The sequence below is a fragment of the Puntigrus tetrazona genome, chromosome 5, assembly GCF_018831695.1.
Source record: "Puntigrus tetrazona isolate hp1 chromosome 5, ASM1883169v1, whole genome shotgun sequence".
Classification (NCBI taxonomy): Eukaryota; Metazoa; Chordata; class Actinopteri; order Cypriniformes; family Cyprinidae; genus Puntigrus; species Puntigrus tetrazona.
In genome coordinates this window covers 21,273,271-21,295,834 of record NC_056703.1, presented here as the reverse complement: position 1 = coordinate 21,295,834, position 22,564 = coordinate 21,273,271, and the positions used below count along the sequence as shown (strand labels likewise).

The 22,564-nt window shown below is 37.4% G+C and overlaps 2 protein-coding genes across 3 annotated transcripts in view; both read left to right on the top strand.

The window, feature by feature from the left end:
• Positions 1-262: 262 nt before the first annotated feature.
• On the top strand, positions 263-1,714 carry nanos2 (nanos homolog 2). The gene has a single exon (XM_043239238.1). The coding sequence runs from the start codon at positions 1,140-1,142 to the stop codon at positions 1,575-1,577; it is 438 nt and encodes a 145-aa protein (XP_043095173.1). The 5' UTR covers positions 263-1,139; the 3' UTR covers positions 1,578-1,714.
• A 311-nt stretch (positions 1,715-2,025) lies between these two features.
• Positions 2,026-22,564, top strand: part of zswim7 (zinc finger, SWIM-type containing 7) — a 30,162-nt gene continuing 9,623 nt past the window's right edge. The window contains exons 1-6 of one of the 2 annotated variants that reach the window (XM_043239135.1): positions 2,026-2,124; positions 3,268-3,350; positions 4,636-4,657; positions 6,269-6,371; positions 18,174-18,278; positions 20,822-21,145. In XM_043239135.1, the coding sequence (XP_043095070.1) occupies positions 3,275-3,350; positions 4,636-4,657; positions 6,269-6,371; positions 18,174-18,278; positions 20,822-20,938 (423 nt within the window). In that variant the 5' untranslated portion in view covers positions 2,026-2,124; positions 3,268-3,274 and the 3' untranslated portion in view covers positions 20,939-21,145. Of the gene's footprint in view, positions 2,125-3,267; positions 3,351-4,635; positions 4,658-6,268; positions 6,372-18,173; positions 18,279-20,821; positions 21,146-22,564 lie in introns of those variants that run through there. The other variant, XM_043239134.1, reaches the window with a different exon arrangement.

Below are 22,564 nucleotides of genomic sequence, written 5' to 3'. Positions count from 1 at the left end.
CACTTGCACAGCTTTAAAGACTATTTTCTCAACATTATGATTTTTATTGCTCCCTCAGATTCCAGATGTTTTAAATAGCTGTATTTCTGCCAAATATTGTCCGGAAAGCTTATTAATGATGTGTAAATCTCAATTTGCTTTAAGCACACGGGGGTGGCCAGGGTCAGGGCAATCACAATACTGCGTGTAAAAAAAAAAAAAAAAAAAAAAAAACGTTTTTAAATCAAAAGTAATTTCGTATATTGCTTTTAAAATGATAATATCAGAATGTTTTGTAAGAGATATGGGGCAACAAGTTAAACGTAACGCCACATTTCCATAGTCTAATTTATAAACAAGATGCAGATAAGTAGGCGAGGATATACAGTATATATATATATATTTGTAAGGTGTGACGTTTATGAGGATATATTTATATGAGGATATAAATTGAGGTCAGATATGGAGGAAAGACGAGACAGAAAAAAAGTGGTAAAATATTACAATGAAATGTTGCTACTTTATAGTTAGCCTAGCTGTTTTATTTTATTTTTCACCAATATTCTGTGTATAGTCAACATGTGCTAGTTATATATTATAGCTATATGCTTTATATATTGAGTGTTTGTTGTTTGATTATAAAATGTTAATAAACAAGTGTGTGTTTGTGTGTGTACACATACATGTTTTAATCATTTCTAATTAAGATACACATTATCTTCTGTTCTTTTTAATCAAAGATGGCCCAGGCAGGAGTATGTGATATCTTGCAAATAACAAAGAAAAGAAAAGAAACTTTTATGTAAGGGTTGTTTTGTTTTATAATTGCTTACATTTTGTCCGGCTGTTTACTGGTAGGTTCTTGCAACTTATTTCTAAAAGCAAAAGTTGGCGCGTGCTGGATGAAAATGTTACAATGTTTACAAAGAGACAGACAGACAGCGTCGCTCACGTGCTCTCAGTCTGGCACGTGCCGCTCGGCAACGACACGATCACAACAAACAGGAGCGCGCGCCTGACCCTAGTGACCTCGCGCCGACCTCGGGTCAAGCCGGGGCCAGGTGCGCAGCGCCCCAGACAGACCGCATTCCCGGAGGGAGTCCGCTATAAATATCTCGGGGTGATGGTGGGTGACACACACCTGCCTCAGCCTGGACGGGATGCAGTCCACCTCACTGACCGAGCGCGAGAAGGGCGCCCCCGCAGCCGACGGCTGTTTCCGGATGTGGCGGGACTACATGGACCTCGGCAGGACTCTGTCCCAGCTGCTGCGGCATCGCGAGGAAGCCCCAGGCGCTGAGGTCCCCGGGATGCCCCCGGAGAGTTTCGTGAGAGCCGGCTCCAGCGGCAACGTCTCCAGCTCCTCCGCCTCCTCCAGCCGCGACCTGCGGACCCCGCGGGACTTCTGCGGATTCTGCCGGCAAAACGGAGAGACGCCGGTGGTGTACACGAGTCACAGACTGAGAGGCCGAGACGGCCGGATCCTCTGTCCCATCCTGAGGAGCTACGTGTGTCCGTTCTGCTCCGCCACCGGAGACTGGGCGCACACCCGCCACTACTGCCCGCGGCGAAACTCACGGAAGACCGGCGACGCGTGACCCCGTTCAAGTGACACGTGACTTCCGGGTTGGACGTTTGTTGTGAGAAAAAAAAAAAGTGTTAAAAAATGTTTACATGTTAATGGTTGAAACTTGTTTATTGCGGTTCATTTCAAAATAAAAATATTTTTCTAGTACATCAAAAAGCGAACTTGTTATTTAAATTGTATTACGTTTTTGGTATTTTATAATAATAATATTATATGCTGGTTTTAATATTAATATTTAATATTAATATTGGTATTAATAATATAATAAATTAATAATAATGCATCTGTCCGTTTAACACGTTTAAGGAAAACTTTTTCAGCTATTTGACGTCTTTGATGTCAAAAACATGCTACATTATGTTGAGAGTAGAGTTTATTTTAACTGATATTAAAGACAGAACGTTTATCCTCAGGTAATCTTATTTTGTGTGTAGCCTATAATGAGGCTGTTTGTACAGTAGGTGGCGCTATAAACCAACAGTTAGAACCGCCTTAGAAACTAGTGAAGAAGAAGAAGAAGAAGAAGAACCTGCGGCGGCGCGGGAAACATGAACACGGTACGGTAAATGTTTGTCGATGATCGATGAATATTTATATACATATATATATATATACAGTTGAAGCTTTTAGAAGCGGTCGAAGTTAACGTTACTTTGCTAGATGCTATGTTTAGATGTTGGGGGTGACGCTGTTGGTTGTTTTTCAGGTAGTTTACGGACCCTTTTTTTTGACACACGTCAATTATAAACACTTTCTCTACATTACTGAGCATTTGTTAGTTAGCTCATTTTCTATTATTTGTCTTTGATTCAAATTGATAACTTCGTGACGAACCCATTCAATCCCAGACATGAAAATGTCCAAATGAAATGTCATTAGTAATCTTTTTGTTTGTCTGTTTGTTTGTTTTTTTGTTGAAAATTGTGTTTTATGATCGGTCACAATTGTGACTGGTGGGATAATGTGTGCATTGAATTAACATTTTAGGGTTATTTCTATTATTCATAGTAACATTGATAGGGACACAGAAATTAGAGAGAAAAAAATAAACTAATGTATTTCAAAATTGTATTTTTTTGTTGTAAAATATAACATCAACATTAGTGCTACAAATAATACAACATCAATATTGCAATAGTTTTTGTTTGTTTGTTTTTTCCTTTAGTACAGTATTTTGTCGCTGCAACATGTTCACTAAGAGCTGCAAACACACCGTATTAGACTGTTATATTGTGACCATAATAAATAGCTCTGGTCATGTGACTACTTGCACTTATCATATGAAACTGAACATATTTAACTGCACACATATAATTAAAGTTCCTTTTTTTATGGTTTTTTTTTTTTTGATCGTCACAATTGTGACCGGTGGGATAATGTAAGCTCTGAAGTAACACTAATTAATTGCACTAATGAAACTGTACATATTTAATTGAGACCCATTATGTTTTCCATATTTACAGGAAGTGCACTAAGTTATCAGACAGTAAGGGCCTAATAAATGAAAACATTGACAGTCACTGTTGTGACCAGTGGGATTAAATGTGTTATCTCACACTACTAAAGATACTAAAGACAAATCATTGCATAATGTAACTACATGTATTTACAGATTCCCAAACAAGCTAAGTTTAAAATCAAGTTCACTAATTCTTATGTAAAGAGAGCTGAAACTCATACCTGTTTTTTTTGTCCTTCAGGTGCATTATGGGCTCATCTCTGCTTTCTGTTGCTGAGCAGCTTTTGAAAGACCTTCAGAGAACTTACTCCGAGACAAACCAGAGTAAGTTTGACACTCACGCACTTGCTGATCTTGTCAGCTGGATGAAACATTAAGTGTCATTTGCAGCAAACTCACACTGCAGTATGCTCCAGATACCTCTGATCACTAGTGAAAATGTGCAGCTTATATTTTTAACACTAGCTTATACCAGATGTTTTTTGTGTTAGAGATGTTTAGCTTTTCATGAATTTGGATGGTATACTGTAGGGGTAGTATTTGTTCTGATACTGATAGGGATATTGAATATTTTGACACAACATCATAACCTTTTTTGGTTTAGTTTCTGAAACTTGTTTGTTCCTGGTTTTCTCAGATGTGTTCTCAGACATCTGGACTCTATACAGATATTTAAGCAACAGATAATTAGTGATCTGCAGTTTAAACGATTCTCAGTTAAATGTCAGAATAAAAATGAAGGCTGTACAGTATCAACATTTTACCCTATTAAAAAACCCATCCCAAAATGGTCCCCAACTATGCCTTAACAGGTCACAGCTTGGCTGTAATTAGATACAAGCATCTTTCTGTATATGACAAAAAACAAAATAAATAAAATACTATGAAATAAAATGTATGTGTGTGTGTATGTGTATGTATGTGTATATATGTATGTGTATGTGGATGTGACCGTAGAAACGTCTATTACTGACAGCAGATGGTGCACTAACACCATTTGTATGGATTTTTCACTCCACGGATGCAGATTTTAATTGCTTAAGCAGACATCTCCTGTGGAGTGGTGTTCAACTTTCTTATGGTCCACGGTGTAGAGGTTGCCTTTTACATAGATTTTAAGTATACAGATTTATGTTCTTATTTTTTCCTACTGCATCATATTTCTCAGAGCATATTGCCCAATGAGATGTTCAGAAGTCCACAGCCTTGCATCAAATAATTCTGTTTAAATGTTAATATATTTATTGAGTTACTGTGAAATCCTTATGTGTGCCAACAAGACTTAATGCAGAACATCTGGATAAGAGTAATGACTTCATTATGTTGGAATTTTGAATTCAAACGGCGCCAGAGAGAAATATCAAGGGATTAGTGACGGCTGTAGTGTTTTTCAGATTGAGATATCATTTCAATTTGTGCTTGTTTGGCTCTTTCTCCAGAGAACCGTGGTGACCACAATAAACAACCAAAATAGGCTGTTTTGCAGGAATGATAATTGCTTATTGTTATGTTTAACATGTATTTAACTTAAAGTTGTTATTTGTCCCAGATGTAGTTTATGTACTCACTTTAAAAAAATGCTAATATTATCTCTTTCTCTTTCTTACAGTACCAGATGACCTACTGATAGCGTAAGTTCCCTCATCTTCTCTTCCTCCTCTTCCTTAAAGTTCACGTAAAGTCATTATTAAGTGCATGTTCTGAATTTGTCACACCACAGAAGATTCTGTTATTAGCAACCCAGCCAAATTGAAATGCTAATAAAGGTATCAAAAGCTTTAAAAAATAAGCTGTCTTCTGTGCTCTCGAACGCTGTGGGAGTGCGGTGGCTCCATTGCGTCACGGAGCTCTGATTTAAACCTGCCAAATTAATCCTGGTCACAAATATGATGAAACACCGTTGAACGGTGTAACTCCACCATTAACTAGTTCACCATCTTTGTAAACGTATCATAAATGTTAGACACACATTGCTGAAACATGCCACAAACAATTGACTTTGCACAGACTTTAAGTTACATTTACCATACTGTGAGATTTGGCCTTGAAAACAGGCTGGTAAATATTTTGAATGCTCTTGACCTGGAGTCGAGGAGGGTCAATTATTTTAGTGTGTGTGTTATTGCCACTGAACACTGTACAGAAACCAGCGCTTACCTCTTAACTGCCAGATGTACTTTATCAAGTGCAAATGTGTGTCTTTAGCCAAGCGCTCTCTTTCGAGACGTCATTACAGAATAAATCGTGACGTTAAAAGCGTCCTCAAAGCCACAATGACAGTCATCGGGCAGCCATTGAGGGAAGCACTAAGCCACAGTAATTACTCTACTCTGGGAATCACATTCTTTCATAAATAGTAGTTCACGTCACAGGTCGGCACTTTATTGGCCAATTCATTGTGGGTCCAGCGTAATCATCACGTCATGCGTTCACTTAGGTCTGCTCTCTCTCTCAGATATTATTTGAATGTGGCGAGATGACATTCAGATGATCCTGTTTTATAGCATAGAACAGTGTTCTGTATAGAGCAGAATCGGCTCACAGGAAAAAGTGAGTTAAAAGTGCTTTTTGCTGAGGTTTGTTGCCCCTCAGCTTCCTGTGTACATGTCACTGTCTTATCTCACCTAGCATGGTTTCCTGTACCTAGAGTTAAAGGAAGTAGTTTACCCAAAAATGAAACTTTGTTTAAAAAAAAAAAAGGGTCACTCTCTGCGTTCAAAAATCCAGTTTGTTTCTTCATCAGAACAGATTTAGAGAAACTCAGCATTACATCTCTTCAAATAGCCGATACACCATAAGTAATCCATACAACTCAATTAATAGATGTCTTTTGAAGTAAAAAGTTGCTTGTTTGTAAAAAAAAAAAAAAAAAAAAAAAGACATTTTACCTTCAGATTATTCTATATAACATCTATCTGTATAACATTGCTTTATACAGTGAAAAAGACGAGTCCTCTGAATCAGTGAAATATGCATACAAGTTGACGAATTATCTTCTGAAAAACTGTGTTGTTGGTTATTGGATATTGATGTTTATCAGCTGTTTGTACTCTCTTTCTGATGGCACCCAATCACTGCAGAGGGATGCATTGCTGAGCAAGTGATGTAAAGTGAAGTGAATTACTCCAAATCCGTTCCAGTGAACAAACATTTACACCTTGGATGGCCTGAGATTAAGTTTTAGCTCATTTAAATTTTGGGGAGAAATGTTCCTCAAACTGTCATTTTATTTGCTCTTACAGATTGCGGTTTGTGTTTGGCCAGTGTGCTCTTCAGGCGTTGGACCTGGTGGACCAGCGCTCTGTCACATGTGTGTCATCACCCAGCGGTCGAAAAGCATTTCAGGTAGGAGTGAAAGATTGCCTCAAATCAATCAATCACTCATTTTTATTTATATAGCGCTTTTAACAACACAGGTTGCATCAAAGCACTGTACAGTATAAGGTAGAAGAGTACAATGACATCAATTTTTTCCACACAGCCACTGAACAAAACTTGTCATGTTTTACCGTTATGAGTAGTGTACAGACATTTTCTGCAACCAAAATATTCAGGCAAAATCTGCAAATCGGTTTCGGCCTGGTTAGTTTTGGATGAAATAACTGACCAAAACACATTTAGACTGCATCTCACTCAACATAGATAATCTACAGCAGGGAGGACCAAAAACCTATGATTGTACATGACTGAACAAGTTAAATTCTCCAAATGCGCAGGATTGGCTCATTGTCAACGATCTTTACTACAGCTGCTTTATCACTCGTGAAATAATTGTTTCGTCTTCTCATTATCTTCAACATTTCAAACATTATGGTAAATTGATGTTGAAACATAATCCTATGAGCACAAACACGGTTCATTGATACACTGCAGAATAATCTCAAAAGGCACTGAAAATGCATTCGTCTTTATGCGTTATACAAATACACACATTTCCTGCGGTAGTTATGATTTAGTGTATGGTGATCTTACAACCGTGCATGCTATTTGTTAATTCTGCTGCATGGTGATTTGAAGAGCGGATGCTTTTAACTCCGTAAGGGTAAAATAAAAGTGACTGGATCAGAAGCTGTTGTTTTGGTGGCTGTCTGCCCTCCTCTCCTCCTCCGTTTACCACAGCCACTTTTGGAGTTTTTTTTTTTTTACCCGCGATGAGAACAAACCAGTGCTTAACTAGGGATTTTTGTAACCTTTTAAAGAGTTTGTATATGATGCGTAAGTCAGAGTGACCTAAATCCCCTCAGTTTATGAGCAGTCAGTCCCTGAAAATGTCCACACTACGGTTTACGGTCAGACCTAACTCATCATGTGCTCTCGGTCCCAGGGTGTCTGGAATGGTCAGCCAAGGTCCAGGAGGCAGTAGGTGGGTGGAAAAGCCTCGGTTTCTCCATAATTCCTCGCACGACTGACCGTAGATCTGTTACACTGGGTTATGTTTCCGTAAAACGCCTACAAGGCAGAACAGAAGAAAAGCAAATAAAGAGCAAACATTACCAGAAAACAAAGTATAGTAATAAAAGTTAATAGCCCTTTTTATGACCTACTGTGATTCATCTTTAGACAGTCATTGATGTCTTTGTGTGATGATCAGCTCTATTTGTCATTGTCATTTTCCAGGAATCTTTTCTGTTCTTGTTCTAAAAAGTGACAGTGTTTGCTTTTTTTGTCCTTCAGGATTTAATTTCAAATTCTCAGATCTGTGGAGCTTACTTTACTGCCAGACCAGACACCCAGACAGAAGGGTACATGGCTCTACATGACCACCGGACGTCTTTATTTAGAAACAGTAATATTTTGAGAATTAACTGTCTCTCAGTATTTACCAGTTCACTCACATAATCGTGTCCTTTTTGTGATTGAAGGAAGTGCATTGAAATAAGTTTTTTTTTTTATCTGAATGACATAAGCAAAGTTAGGGGGAATAAGATAAAATATAAAAATAAAATAAATATATATATATATATATATATATATATATATATATATATATATATATATATATATATATATATATATATACACACACACACATATATAAATGTAAAGAAACATTCAATTTATAAATGTGTATATATATATATATATTGTGTGAATGTTTGAATTGAATGTTTCCTTATTGTTCAGGTTGTTATGTTCTTGGGTAGTAAATGAAGTCATAATGAAGCTCTTTAGCTCTCAATAATTCAGTTGTACAATTCTTTCTACTTTAGCATACTTGGTTCACGGTGAAGTGTGTCCACACACACACGTGTCTTACACATTTACCTGTTGTAGCTTATCAGTGTAGTGTACACAACACTAGCATCTATTTTTGAATTTTTAATTTGGGCCAAATTATTTAATAACACTTTACAGTAAGATTCATTAGTTAACTACATTAGTTAACATTAACTAAGCTTGAACAGTAGTACGGCAGCATTTATTAATCTTTGAGATTAGTCATTTCAGCATTTACTAATGAATTATTAAAGTCCCACGTTGCGCTTGTTAACATTAATACACTCTGAATTAACATGAACTAACAATGAATGACTATTAAAACATTTTTTTTACGTTTTTAGTCACCAGAATTTTGGATATTCTGTCCTTTTGCAGAGAACTCGAAGTAGTGTTATACATTAAGAATGAAATATTACAACATTATACTTTTTTTTTTTTTTCATGTTATGACAGGATGTGTGAATTCAGTGAATTCAATCTCGTGGCATGAAAAAAAGGAGTTCAATATATTGAGGCGTGACTTTGAGGTAAAATACAGGAAAGACATGTGAGAGTCTCTGCGAAATAGATTCCTTAATATGCAATATAACATTTATTTTTAGCGTTAGATGTGTAGACGTCTACGTTTAATATGTTAAATGATCTGAGAGGTTTTGTGTAGATCAGTTGGAAACAAAGCAAGTGAAGTGACGTTGTGGATAATTGTAGCTGTTGAAATGCTGTGCAGAGATCAGTGCTTCTGCAGTCCACGTGCCCCCGAGGTGCTAAATGGTTCTGATCACGTTCCCAACTCTAAATTGGATTTTTTTCTTCAATAGCATCTTTAGTTCTGGAGCTCATTCAGACTGAACGCAAAGGTGAATGTGAATTTTTGTTCTGCAATTTCTGTGCTTTAATATTTGATGAAAGCACACGACAGCGTTTGGTCTTCTAGTCAAGAGGAACGGTATAAATTCAGGGATATTCATGCCCACAAAGCTCTGTAGAAAGCGCCACAGATTCTAAGCATCATCCATAAATATTTAGTCTGAACTGTTTATGTTTTCAGCGCACTTCAGAGTGCGGTACAGCCAGATCTGTTTTCCATGGTTAAGGTTTTCTCTGAAATCAGCACAGAAAATGTGGAAAGGAGTCCACAGATTCCTCTCGGGCCCCGGGGTTGTGTGTTGGTGTGTAAGTTGCAGAAATCCGGTGCAGTGCTGCAGCAGACGTTCTCTCGTGGGTCGCCCCTTCGGTGGCAGGAAATGTTTCCGGTTGTTCCCGTAGCCAATATCCTGTCAGTCAGGCCGTTCTCTGGGGAAAGAAGCTTCATTAATATGTCATTGTGATTGTCATACAGTATTAAGATCAGCTGTGCTTAATATCGCCCTGCCCCGGGGCTGCTGTCCAGCTGTCGTAGTGTTCTCACTGACCTTCACTTACCATCTTTATTGAGTTCTGACCTACAGTAGCATGGGTGGAGTCAAGAAATAACACGGACATAGATGTTTGCCTGACAGCGTGAGGTACTTTCACTGTTGATGGAAATCTCAAGACACTTTCACTGCTCAAATGTGTTTAAAAATAGAGCTGTTTGAGCGAACGGAAGAAGGGGGCCTGTTTGAGAACAAATCGTAAACTATATGCTACATGCTAAATGTCTGCTAATCATCATTTTATTTCTGTATTTATAGTGAAAATTGTATTTGATTTATTTGCCATTTTTATTTTTCATTTATACATTATTCTGTTTTAAAATTCTGCATATTTTATTACAGTGAAATGAAAAGTCTCGTTTACATGTGACCTTTTTCCTCTGGTTTTGACTTTCTGCTAACCTACAAGGGAACGTAAACAGGATATGGGCAGCGTCTCTCTTGTTCTAATAGTGAAAGTCTCTTCCTCTGTATAATGTTGATTCACACTGGCAGCAGCAGATCAGTGCAGGCTGTTGTGATGATACTCCACTGACACTAATGACTTCTCTGGCCTTTATGTCGCTGGGAAATAATGCCCAGTGTTTGTCACAGCAGCTGCTTTACCAGCTTGTGCCAATCCTCCTTGTGCCTTAATAAGGTGGGATGCTTCGCTGCATGGCAACTATTGAAATAATAGGTAGTTTGAGATGATGTTGGTATATTTTTTAAATATTATTTTTGATTATTGGAAAATTGTTAGTCGATATTGCATGTGTTAAATAAGTTTGTTTTTAGCCTTAAGAAGTGATCCTGAAATTACACAAGACTTTCAAATCCTCGGTTGTGAAAAGACGCAGCATTTTGTAAATGTCAAGTTTGAGCAAGACTGTTCTTGCCTGCGCTGTCATACCAGTTTTGTGTTGTGTAGAACACCCAAGAGGCTCAGACTAGACCGGCAATGCCTTCAAATCAATAGAGACACTTGTGAAACCAACATAAACAAAATAACCATATTTACTTTCTTAATGCATGTTTTTATTGTGATTTATCGCACCATGCAGCTCTGATTAGCAGGCTGTCAGGCATCTTAAACACATTTTATGCTCGGAAAAAGGGAATGAGAAGCATCCATGGGATGTCAGCATGAAATTAAAAGCTTGCCATATTGTGAACAATTTATTGACGCATATTCTTCCAGAGGTTAAAAAAAGTGTTTATAATCTTTAATCAAAATGTAATTACTTGCTCTACCTCTGAAACATCCTTTCTTTTCGGCTGACTTCATGCATCACTTTATCTCTCGCTCTTCCTCTCGTATCTACATGACTTCATTCTTGCAACAACGATACGTTCTATACCAGATTGATAAAATCTTTTCATGTTTTGCACGTCACATGTGCGTAAGGGCTGCAGATAACATGTTAAGTTTAACGCTTGCTGAGATTGTTGCTGATATCTACTTGTAACAATTGACGTTCTACTGAAATGTGCAAAAGAAGATTTGAATCGGTGTGCTCGAGATTGTGGTTAGTGGTGTGGCGACATTACAGGAAGATTTTTAAGAAAGGCAACAAAAGCAAAATCTCTGTTAAAGGTAATCCAATTCTTTTTAGCAATAACTAGAAATCTGTTGTTTTTCTCTTCTCCCACCTGCCTTTTTTCCCATTCACTCTGTATATGATCCTCACCAGGGATTTCAGACCTTCTCGTTTCATGTCATTTTTTATTTCATGTTTTATGCATATCCATACAGAAAGGTAGCATATCCTTCTCTAATCTCTTCTCCCATCTCGTCACTATGTGCCCCGGGCAGTTTGAAGTGTGGGGGTTGTTCAGAGCTGTTTCTCAGTTTAGATCAACTCTGTGACTGTCGGCCTAGTCCTGTTGAAATATGTGAAAGGTTCACATTTTCAAGCCATTTTAAAGACCACAAACCTTCCTCTTATTAACCACCTACAGTCCAGTTTAAACCAGTCACTATGTTCATTTAAATTTGCATGCTGTGCAAATTTAAATGAAATCATTATCAACACACACACGCCTACTTTCAATGTAAATTAGGCTTATTAGATTGTTTATTATTTGCAAACTGCCTGTTATTTCCGCCCACAGAAAGCAGATGGCAAATTAAATTAATTTAACCATGTGAAGCCTGACATTTGAAGTAAGTCTGAATCTTTTTTTAATTATATGGTTATAAATGTGGAATAAAATATTACAACTCTACTTAGACTTTTACTTGCGAATAAACTATTAATCAGACAACCAAAGGTATGTAATAGATTGTACTACAGTTTTTGTAAGGTATGTTTTTACCATGTTGATAATTTAGAGACCTTAGGAATTTGCATATCAAATAATGTACAGTAGATTATTGAATAAAAGAGATGTTGCTGTTCATTTTCTGTTGAATATTATGGAGAAAGGTGTTACGACAAGGCATGTAGCTATTAGAGATGCTGTACAATCCCTGTAAAATATGCCAGATCAAAATATGGTTGCTGTAACCTTCATAACCTATCAACCAGAACCAACCCGCAGGATGGGGCATTACAGCTTGGAAACTGCACAGTTACCTGATTTATTTTTAATATATCCTCTAGGGACCCTTATTTTTTATTTCTTTTTGAAACACTGACTGCTCATGCTGTACCCATGTTGAAATGATGGGAAATAAATCAGCTAAAGAAAATATGAGGCAGTTAGTTGCCTAAAATGTTTTTTTTTTTTTTTTTTTTTTACAGTTTATAGCCCATACATATGTATCTATTTTATACATATTGACTTTCCTTTAATAGTGAGTAGTTCACGTCTTGCATTTGCAGGATAGTAGCTGGTATCTAGATAGATAGGCCAAGATGCTTGAAGTGTTTGACTAGCAGTAGGTTAAGATGAAGAATGAGCTGGTAGACCTTAGGTCTTTGACCAGCAAAAATCAGCACATACATATATGCTCAAAAGCATATTTATTTTATTATTACTCCCTAAATATATTATTCTAACTCTATCAAGAAGCCTAAGAATTCTGGTTAGTGAAATGGTGATTTATGAACCTAAGAATCCTCCACAAATTTTGTAATTTCTTGTCTAAAATGTTCAGCCAGATTGCTGCCAGCTGCTGGTTTGACTGGTCAAAACTTGTAGTTACTTACCTCCATCTTCCACAAACAAGTTGTCTACTTGTGCTTCGTTTTTTTCTTTTCCCCAGGGTGGGAAATATAACTAAATATTAAAATAACTATTATAGTGAATGATGATGAATAGTTTTTCCTGTCCTTGCTTTCCTGTTCTATTTACTTGTCATGAATTTCATGACATTTTTAAAGGGAAACCAGAATACACTGGGCTTTCTTCCAATGGATGGCCTCCAGTTGTCCTATCCCATTAATAATACTTGCATTTGACCTTTTATCCCACACCTTTTAACATGTCATGCATTTCTAATTTTGTGACACGTCCAACCAAAGCTAACCTTCACCGCATATTAGAGTCAAGCCTGTGAATTAAACATTAGATTCCAGGACTAACTAACTTCCCACAAATCCAAAGTCAACCGCTCCCCGGAGAACCGGCGCTGACATCTCTTTGGTCTGACAGATTACATACCGGCCTTTCCAAACCACTCCTAACATATCTGTTGCACAGTATCTGTTTTTGAAGAGTTCCCGTGAGGGGGAAGAGAGTTAAGGCCATCACAGTGTTCCACCCAGAGCCTACATATCATTTTTATGTTGTGTTGGAAACGCATATGATTGATTTATGTGTCAGTGGTTAAATGTTCTCTCAGCAGCAGGGGTCCAGAAGTCTGAAAACACACTGAAAACCTTGCTCCAAACTTGAATTTCAATCTGAAAGCAAACCAAGTTTTCAAATATTTGCAATTGTTATGCTATAACAAAAAAAAAAATAATATTGACCAGCGTTTAAATGAACAAATTAGCTACATTATTTGGACATTAAAAGGTTAGATTTATGCCGATTACATGTAAATATGCTAACAATTTTCAAAATAAATTTGATGAAATAGGGACAATTGTTTTATAGGGACAAAAGAGATGATTCATTCTGTATTGATTATGCCATGAGACCAGGTAGCTATAAACATACCTGGATGCAAGACACAAAATATGTACCAACAAGTACATATCACTACAGTTTCTAAAAGAAATGAACACTAGAGGCAGTAGAACTCGGACACCTTTTATTTCTTTTCACACAAATTTACTGTTTTGATCAATAAATAGTCATTTTTGCATAATTACTTGAGGAATATCATGTGTGTGGCTTCAAAACAATATTAATATGTTGGGAGATTTTGAAGCTGATGCTTTTGAACATCACACAAATCCAGCTTCATATCTGTGGGTTTTCATAGACGGTAAGTTTGTTTGGTAGCTCATGGTGCATGGAGATGTGCTTAAAGGGGCTCTGTATCCTTTTTGTATCCTGTGTTACTACGGTTCACCAAAATGATGATCAGTTTTACATTTGTTAACGCTATCGAGTAGGTTTAGGGTTGGATTTGGTGTAGTGTAGGGCATTTTCCAACAGGATAGAGCATTAGCTTTCTGCGACAGTCCCCGGATATTTCTAGTCTGAACTGCCGCAATGCATATCAATGTAATAAAAATGTTGCTGGAGCGATGCTCTACAGTCTCAGTACAATATGCCGTATCACAGGTAGTCCGTTGTAGCCATCCTGTCATCCAGAACCAGCATATTTTTATGGTGTGTTGGGAACATATTTACAGTCATATTCAAATAAACCTATTTGCCACGTTATTTTCCCCAGCTAATTCCACAATTTTCCTTTAGCAGGGTTATGCTGATTATACGCAAGTACTATAACAATTATAGTTCAAATTCTCCCCACACTGACACAAGGAGAATATGTAATGAAGTACATGTGGCACTAAAAACAGGTGCATTAACATCGATACAATGTTATCACCACGTACACTGAGGAAATCACATGTGGTAAGCGTGGAAGTTTATACATGCATATATGATGCATGGGGAACAATGAAGTTTGTTTATTGTTGTTTGTTTTTAATTTTGCTATCTGTATGGTATGTATATATTTGTGCTATGCCATATGTGATGCATGACTTTAACATGAATTCATTTTACAATGCAAAGGTTTCATTATCTGGACTTTCAGTGAAGAAACACAAACCTCTCAGTTTACGTTCAAAAATATATTTATTTGTGTTTGAAAGTCTGATGTGTTTGGAAGGACACCGAGGGTGAGTAAGTCACTGGTTTTTCATTCTTGGGTGAACTGTCCGTTTAAGATGTATATGATTTTCACATTGGTGGTCAAGAAAATGGTTTCCTTTTATGCAAAGCAACTTACAAATGAGGAATACCACAACAAAGGCAGTTCATCTAAGAGTGAAACTATGAAGAAAAAAAAAACAAGTGACAAGTTAGTGTAAAGATGTAGAGATGCTGTACAGGGTCACTAGGTCAAGGACTCAAGACATTTCAAATGCACACATCATGAAGGAGCTCATCTGAGGCATGAAGCCCTCTTCCAGTTATCTGTCAGGACATAGATAAAATATGACAACTTGCATTACAGCTTGATTTCATAACTGCACTTCACAGTGTGTTATATAATGCTGTAATGCTGCTGGCTAGCCTGCTTTGTTTTATGCTGATGCCGTTGCAATGTCATTCTGTGTCTAAATAAATCTAAGAGTGTACATCTCTAATCTGACATGGCTGAATTTCCAGCATAAGTAGCGAATGAATGTTACCAGACATTTTGACGTTTTGCTCTCTGGCGGTTGATGGTCTGTCACAATCTTCCTCTCAAAGCCATGACTAGAGTAATGTATAATGTGCAGGCTGGACTCTGAATTTGTGAGCACGTGAAATGAAGCGGTGTGCTGTATCAGCCTGTAAGTATTGCGTTTTGTCAGCGTTAGTCCTGCTGTCTCCCGCTGCGACGGCTCTGGCCTTTGCACTGCTTTCACTCCTTTGGCTCCATGTTTCTAATTATCCTCTGTGTGACTCACCCACAATGAGGTGTCAGTCTTTGACAAAGCGAGGCCTTTTCTCTTCACAGGGCAGAGGAGCAGCATCACCGCAGGGGATTTATCAATGTTTGCTTGATAATGGAGTGTGTGGTCTGATGAGTTTTCCACAACGCTAAGATTTATTCGTCAAGATAATACCTTCATGAGTTATATTCAGCACTGAGACTTCAGCTAACGCACATAAAGAGCAGGAAAGAATCTTATGGAAAGTTGAAGGTATTCTATAGAACCGTTTGTGGAGTGCAAGTTTTTGGTCCCACTTCACTTAAACAATCTTCACGTAAACACCTTATAATAAACATCATAGGCTTACCTGTGCCCTTCAGCAAAGTATGGGCTGTTTTTGTGAAAAGTGTATAATATACTTTGATTAAAATTTCTCAGGGGTGGTGCAAAACAACACTCTTTTTACATAGTCAAAAATAGTTTTTTCATAGCAAACCATTTCAGTTCATGTCCCTTTAAATCAGTGGTTCCCAACCGGTGTGCCGCGGCACTAAGGGGTGCCGTGAGATCTTTTGAGGGTGCCGCCAAAATTTCAACAAAAAATTTTTATTAAGGCAGAATCAGTGTAAACAGTATTCTCATATCATCTAGGACTAGGTATAAGGTGTTGTTGCATGCAAACTCTCGAAATGAAACAAATAAATAAATAATAATAAAAAAGCTACGGAGATTTCCTTATAAGGGTGCCGGGAACTTTTGAAAGGCTTTCCAAGGGTGCCTCAAACAAGAAAAGGTTGGGAACCACTGCTTTAAATGGTAATGAGCTCTTCCTACCCCCATCCCTCTTTTCTGTGAGGTGACAAGCAGTTCTGTAAACCGTAAACTTCAGCTGCATTTTTTGAGGAACTTGCTAACTAGCACATTATTAGGAAATGCGATTTGCTAAGATTCATAAAAAAACAAAAAAACACAGACTCACTTCTTCTGTAGGTGACGTTGGATCACCATTAATTCACATTTAGGGTCTATGTTAAATGTCTTCAGAAGCATTTTTTTGTTTTATTTTAGTTGAAAACTGTTCCCTATAGCAATTATTACATTTAAGTGTTCTAAATTGATTTCTGGACATGTTCGTCCATTTGGTTGATTGACTTTCTTTTGTTTTTAATTCAGATGCAGCTTTTGCAATTAAGTATTTGCACTGAGCCACCTTTTTGTTTTATTTCAAATAATTGTGCCATCATAGGATGGGATGCTGACATGTAGTCATTTTTGTATTTGATTATTGAGATGTATGGTTGTATAACCACCAAAAAATATGAAGCAATTTTACAGAAAAACATTGCCACATGATGTTGCCATATTTCAGTGTGGTAATTCTCCCATATAGGCTGCTCAACAAATCTAACATGACCTTGCCAGTCATCAGATCTACACATCATTGAGTCTCTCTGGGACGTTCCAGAGCGCAGAATGCAAATGTGATTTCCACCTTCATACCTCAAACAACTGGAGGCTTTTCCTCTTAAAGAATGAAGACGCATCCTAAAGCATACAATGACAGCATTTCAAAAAAGAATTAAAGCTTCTCTGCAAAGTGTTTCTACTTTTTATTTTATTTTTTCATTTTGTTCTTATTACCTTTTTTTTTTTTTTTTTTTTTTTTTTTTAAATGAGATTTTTTTTATTTATTTATTTTTTTTACTTCAATGGCAAACCCCTGAAGGGAAATCATCAGTGCAGTTCTTTTACAGGGAGTGCAAAATCTTTTTAAGTGCACTTGTGCATAAGTTTACAAGGTTTATTAAAATGTCAAGCATGACTTTCTTCGATTAGTTCTAGTTTCTTATATTTTTTTACATAATTTCTTAATTATAAATGATCATTTCTTTTTCCAGCTGTAACTTAGAGACTACATGAAATATGTGTACTGCTGGACTATTTAAAGGAATAATTTACACAAAAAAGGAATTTCTGTCATTATTCATTCTCATGTCGGTCCAAACCTGTATGACTTTCTCTTTCTTCTGAAAACAACATTTGAAGGATATTGGTAACCAAACAACACTGGAGTCCATTTACTTTAGTTGTGTGGAGGACAAAAATGAGGCTACAATAATTTTTATGTTCATATAAAAAAGTGAATCAGGTTTATAAAAACACGAGTAAATAATGACAGAAGTTTTGTGTTTGGGTGAACTCAAACGTGAACTTGCGCCTAGCTAAAACACCAAACATACACTTTTACTTCTATTACACTTGCCTAAAAAGATCTAAACCTAAAAGCTAGGCACATGTGTAATTTTTATTCTGCCAACCAAAGAGCACTGTTTGGCTTGATGCCTTGATCGTATTTGACTCATTCCCTTAGAGACTATAAAGAGATCTACCTGCTATTTAGCCTGCACTGTTTGACACTTTCAAATCAAAGTGTGTATTTTTGGAAGATGAAATCCTCCAGAGATGATGCAGTTGTGATGGTGAACTTCATCTCACGTTTCACTCTGGCTTCTCTATCTGTGTATTTGTCTCTCCATCAGGTCTTAGGTGGATCGGGGCGTCTGTACACATGCTTCACGTCCTGTCACTACTGCCCATGTCCTGCCTTCTCTTTCTCTGTGCTTCGGAGAAACGAGAGTCTGATGGTGAGGTCACTTCCTCTTTCTGTTCACACACTCGCACAGCTGCACTCACAGACCCTGATACACTCATCCTGTTTCATTGCTTGTAGATTTATTTTTGCCAGTATGTTTACACACTTCGGGTGGAAGGTTTGGAATAATTAGGATTTGTACAGTTTTTTTGAAGGGTACCTGCTTGATGTTAAAAAGGGATGATTGACAGTCAAGTCAGCCAATAAACACAGACCTAGAAGCGAGTTAAGAAATAACACAGAAGACAGGACAGCCAGGGAAATAATATAAACCCAACAGATGGAACATGACATGGAGGGCACATATCTTATGCTCACAAAACCTGCTCTCTTTTTATTCAGTAATATTGTTAAATATTAGTACAGTTTAAAATATTTTATTTGTTATCCACGTTGAAAACAGTTGTTCTGCTTTATAATTTTGATGAATCTTTGATACAATACCAAAGGTTTAAATGTATGCACAAAGATTAAAAATTAAATTAATACTTTTAAGTATGCATTAAATTGATCAGATGTGACTTTAAACAAATCAGTTTTTTTAATAAATGCTTTTGTTATAGGTTTATCACTGCAGTGTCGTTTTGACATCTTAATATGAAAAATTTAAATCTAAAATATACTTACACTTTGCTTTCTTGTATGGCTGACATTTATCAAACATACACACATTGATGCTAAATGATTGACAATATTACCACTAGAACTATTTACTGAAAACCGTTTTATCTAAAACACCACTTTCATTTACCTGCTTTTCTTTAAAATATCTTCCTTTACTTCCTCCTTCATCTGCCTGTTGCTGTGGTTATTTCTTGCAATTTTATTTGTTTTCTGGTCTCCACTGACTGTCTGTCCTTTGATGGTGTGGCCCCGTTTCAGCAGTATCTGTTGCCGCACAGTTGCATGTGCATCAGCCTGGTTTTGAGCCCAGGGGAGAGAATGAGACTAAAATTAGTCCTTTAGTCTGAGAAAGAAAATCCAGAGACAACCCCAAAATGCACTGCTTCACTCTGATAGCATGACCTCACTTTATTATCGAACTGCAACGAAATATACGTGCGTTTTATGACCATGTGATCTGAAAGGAATGGTTTTCTTGTATATTTATAGTCCTCCGTGTAATGCATTAGCGATTGCTTGATGCGCTCGAAAATGTCCCAAATGTGATTAAGCTGCCAGCTCTCAGCGGCTGTCTGACCCAAAGATAAAACACAAGAACATGATGCAAGATTCTCATCTGACACGAGTCGGGTTGGTGGTCTCGGTATGGAGGGTCTGGTGTGCTGTCAGACCTGCAGTAGACCCAACAGTTAAGGGCCAAGGTCAATAATAAAGCAAATACTTTCTGTTTCATTGTCAGTCTTCTCATTTTGGGCGACACCTAATATTCTCCTTCATTGTAATCCTGTTTATATTTCCGTTATGTGATGAATGTCTAGCCATGGTGAATGTGCATCCTGCTGATGCATTTTTCATGTGTGCAGTCACCATAAATTGAAAACAGATGGCTGCATTGTGCAGTTTTTATCATTACACATAATAAACAGAGTAACACATCAGATCTTGAGTCCACACGGTCTCTCTCTCTCTCTCTCTCATTCATATATATATATATAACAGCTTAACTCCTCTGGGTAGGCTATCCACAAGGTTTAGGAGTGTGTTTATGGGGATTTTTCACCCATCCTTCCAGAGGTTTGTGAGGTCACAGTCTCCGCTTTAATTCATCCTAAAGGTGTTCTATTGGGTTGAGGTCAGGACTAAGGGGCCAAGCCCTGCTCCTGAAAAACAACCCCACACCATAATCCCCCTCGACCAAACTTTACACTTGGCACAACGCAGTCAGACAAGTACCGTTCTCCCGGCAACTGCCAAACCCAGACTCGTCCATCAGATTGCCAGATGGGGAAGTGTGATTCATCACTCCAGAGAACGCGTCTCCACTGCTCTAGAACCCAGTAGCGGTGCGCTTTACACCACTGCATCCAACGCTTTGTATTGCACTTGGTGACAAGTGGTTTGGATTCAGCTGCTAACCCATGGAAACCCATTACATGAAGCTCTCTGCGCACTGTTCTTGAGCTAATCTAAAGGCCACATGAAGTTTGGAGGTCTGTAGCGATTGACAAAGTTGGCGACCTCAGCAGCCACTTTGTGGCTGAGTTGCTGTCGTTCCCAAACACTTGCACGTTCTTATAATACAGCTGACCGTTGACTATGGAATATTTAGGGCCGAGGAAATTTCATGACTGGATTTATTGCACAGGTGGCATCCTATCACGCTGGAATTCACTGAGCTCCTTAGCGACCCATTCTTTCACAAATGTTTGTAAAAACAGTCTGCATGCCTAGGTGCTTGATTTTATACACCTGTGGCCATGGAAGTGATTGGAACACCTGATTCTGATTATTTGGATGGGTGAGCAAATACTTTTGGCAATATTGTGTGTGTGTGTGTGTGTGTGTAGCTGTTATATCAAGCACGGTAAGGCATTTTATTAAGCAGTTTTTTTGCATATCTCTGTTCTCTAGTGTAAACACCTCCTGGCTGTCTGCCTGAGTCAGGCTATGGGTTTGTGCCAGCAGGAGCAGGTCTCAGATCATCAGATGACCCACATTCTCACAGGGCAAACTGAGGCCAGCACATAAATCCTGGAATAGAGACTCTGATAAGAACACACGTGCAGGAATTCAGATATTTATAGTCATTATGGATTAGAATGGACTCATCTTTTCAAAGTTGTTTTGTTCTTAAATTACCTTTTTTTTTATGAGGGGTCTGTCGTGAAATGTACAAAATTAATCTGAAAGTAAATAAATAAGCAAAGCTGTGACCCTCAATATCATGTTTGTGTATGTTTGTGTGTATGCTTGCAAAATATTTTATCAGTTGCCAGAGAATGTACATCTGTTCAATGAGCGTGATGGCATTTATTTTTAGAGTTTCCGTTAGTTTGAAGGTTCGGCACCCAAGACTGACTCGCATCAACAAACAATGAGAACACATGACCTATACTGTGCGTTTCCGCTTTTTTGCCTTCACTTAAAAATGATTTTGTGTGTTCATAAAGTAGTTGTAGAGTATTTATTAAACGTTCAAGTAGCTTGATATTTGTCATGCTTTCTAAACAGAAAAATGAGAACTAAAACTGAGAAGAGAACTGTTTTTATGTAATGAGTGAGGCATGCCTTATTCACAATACAGCATCTCTTAATGGTTAGCTCACTATAACAGTATTAAAACCAAACATGTAATTATTGGGATATTACTTCAGTTTTTTTAAATGCTGTCCTTCCGCAGTATTTTCTTATTAGTTATTTCTACACCGGCAAGTAGCACATGGGCAAAACATGACATTTTGGTTTTGCACATAAATTACACATTTGTTTTGCATCTTTAGAATTTTTTTTGTCTTTTGTTTTTTCCACTTAAATGTTTTGCAGCAATACTGTATGAGATTTTAAATGTTTATCATATGATTCAAATTGCTTAAGTTAAAGGAATTTTTGCTAATTATTTAGCAGTTATTGCTAATCGAAATAATAAAATGAAGCAAGTAAGAACAGAGAACAAACCTTGGGACTTATTTCAAAAAGTGACACTTTCATATCTATTTTAGATTCACAGAGTGCCGTATCAAAGTATATTAAATGCAAAGTTTACTGGAAGGAAGAAATTAGGTAGGAAAAGGTGCACGAGCAACGGGATGTGCACAAGCTTGAGAATGCTTTTAAGCAAAGCTGATTCAAACACTTGAGAGAGCTTGACAAGGAGTGAACTGAATCATAAATCACTTCTCAAACAGAAACAGTGTCAGAAACCTCTTACCTGGGCTAAGGAGAAAAAGAACTGGACTGTTGTGCAGTGTATTGTCAAGGTTGGTTGCTTGATTCCAGAGAAAGACTGGAGAGGCACATGTTAGATCATGCCTCCATGTCTTCTGTCAGCCAAGAAGAGCCAGTGAAGAGCAGAAGCAGGAGACAAAGTGACGATGATGATAAAAAAAAAAAATAGCCTTAGTTGCGTAAGTTTCAGTGCTTAGACTTCATCTGAAGAACAAGTATTGTTATACCAAAACAACATCCCATAAACCTTGGGTTTCCATAAACATTTTCTTGTATCTCTTATTCAAGACGACAAACAGCCCTTGAAACCACACAGTCATAAGACTAACAACACTGAAAAATAATTAAAAAACAACAATATACATGAATAATCAATGAATTGAGTATATAAATGGCTATAATGATAAATGACTATGATTTATATAATAA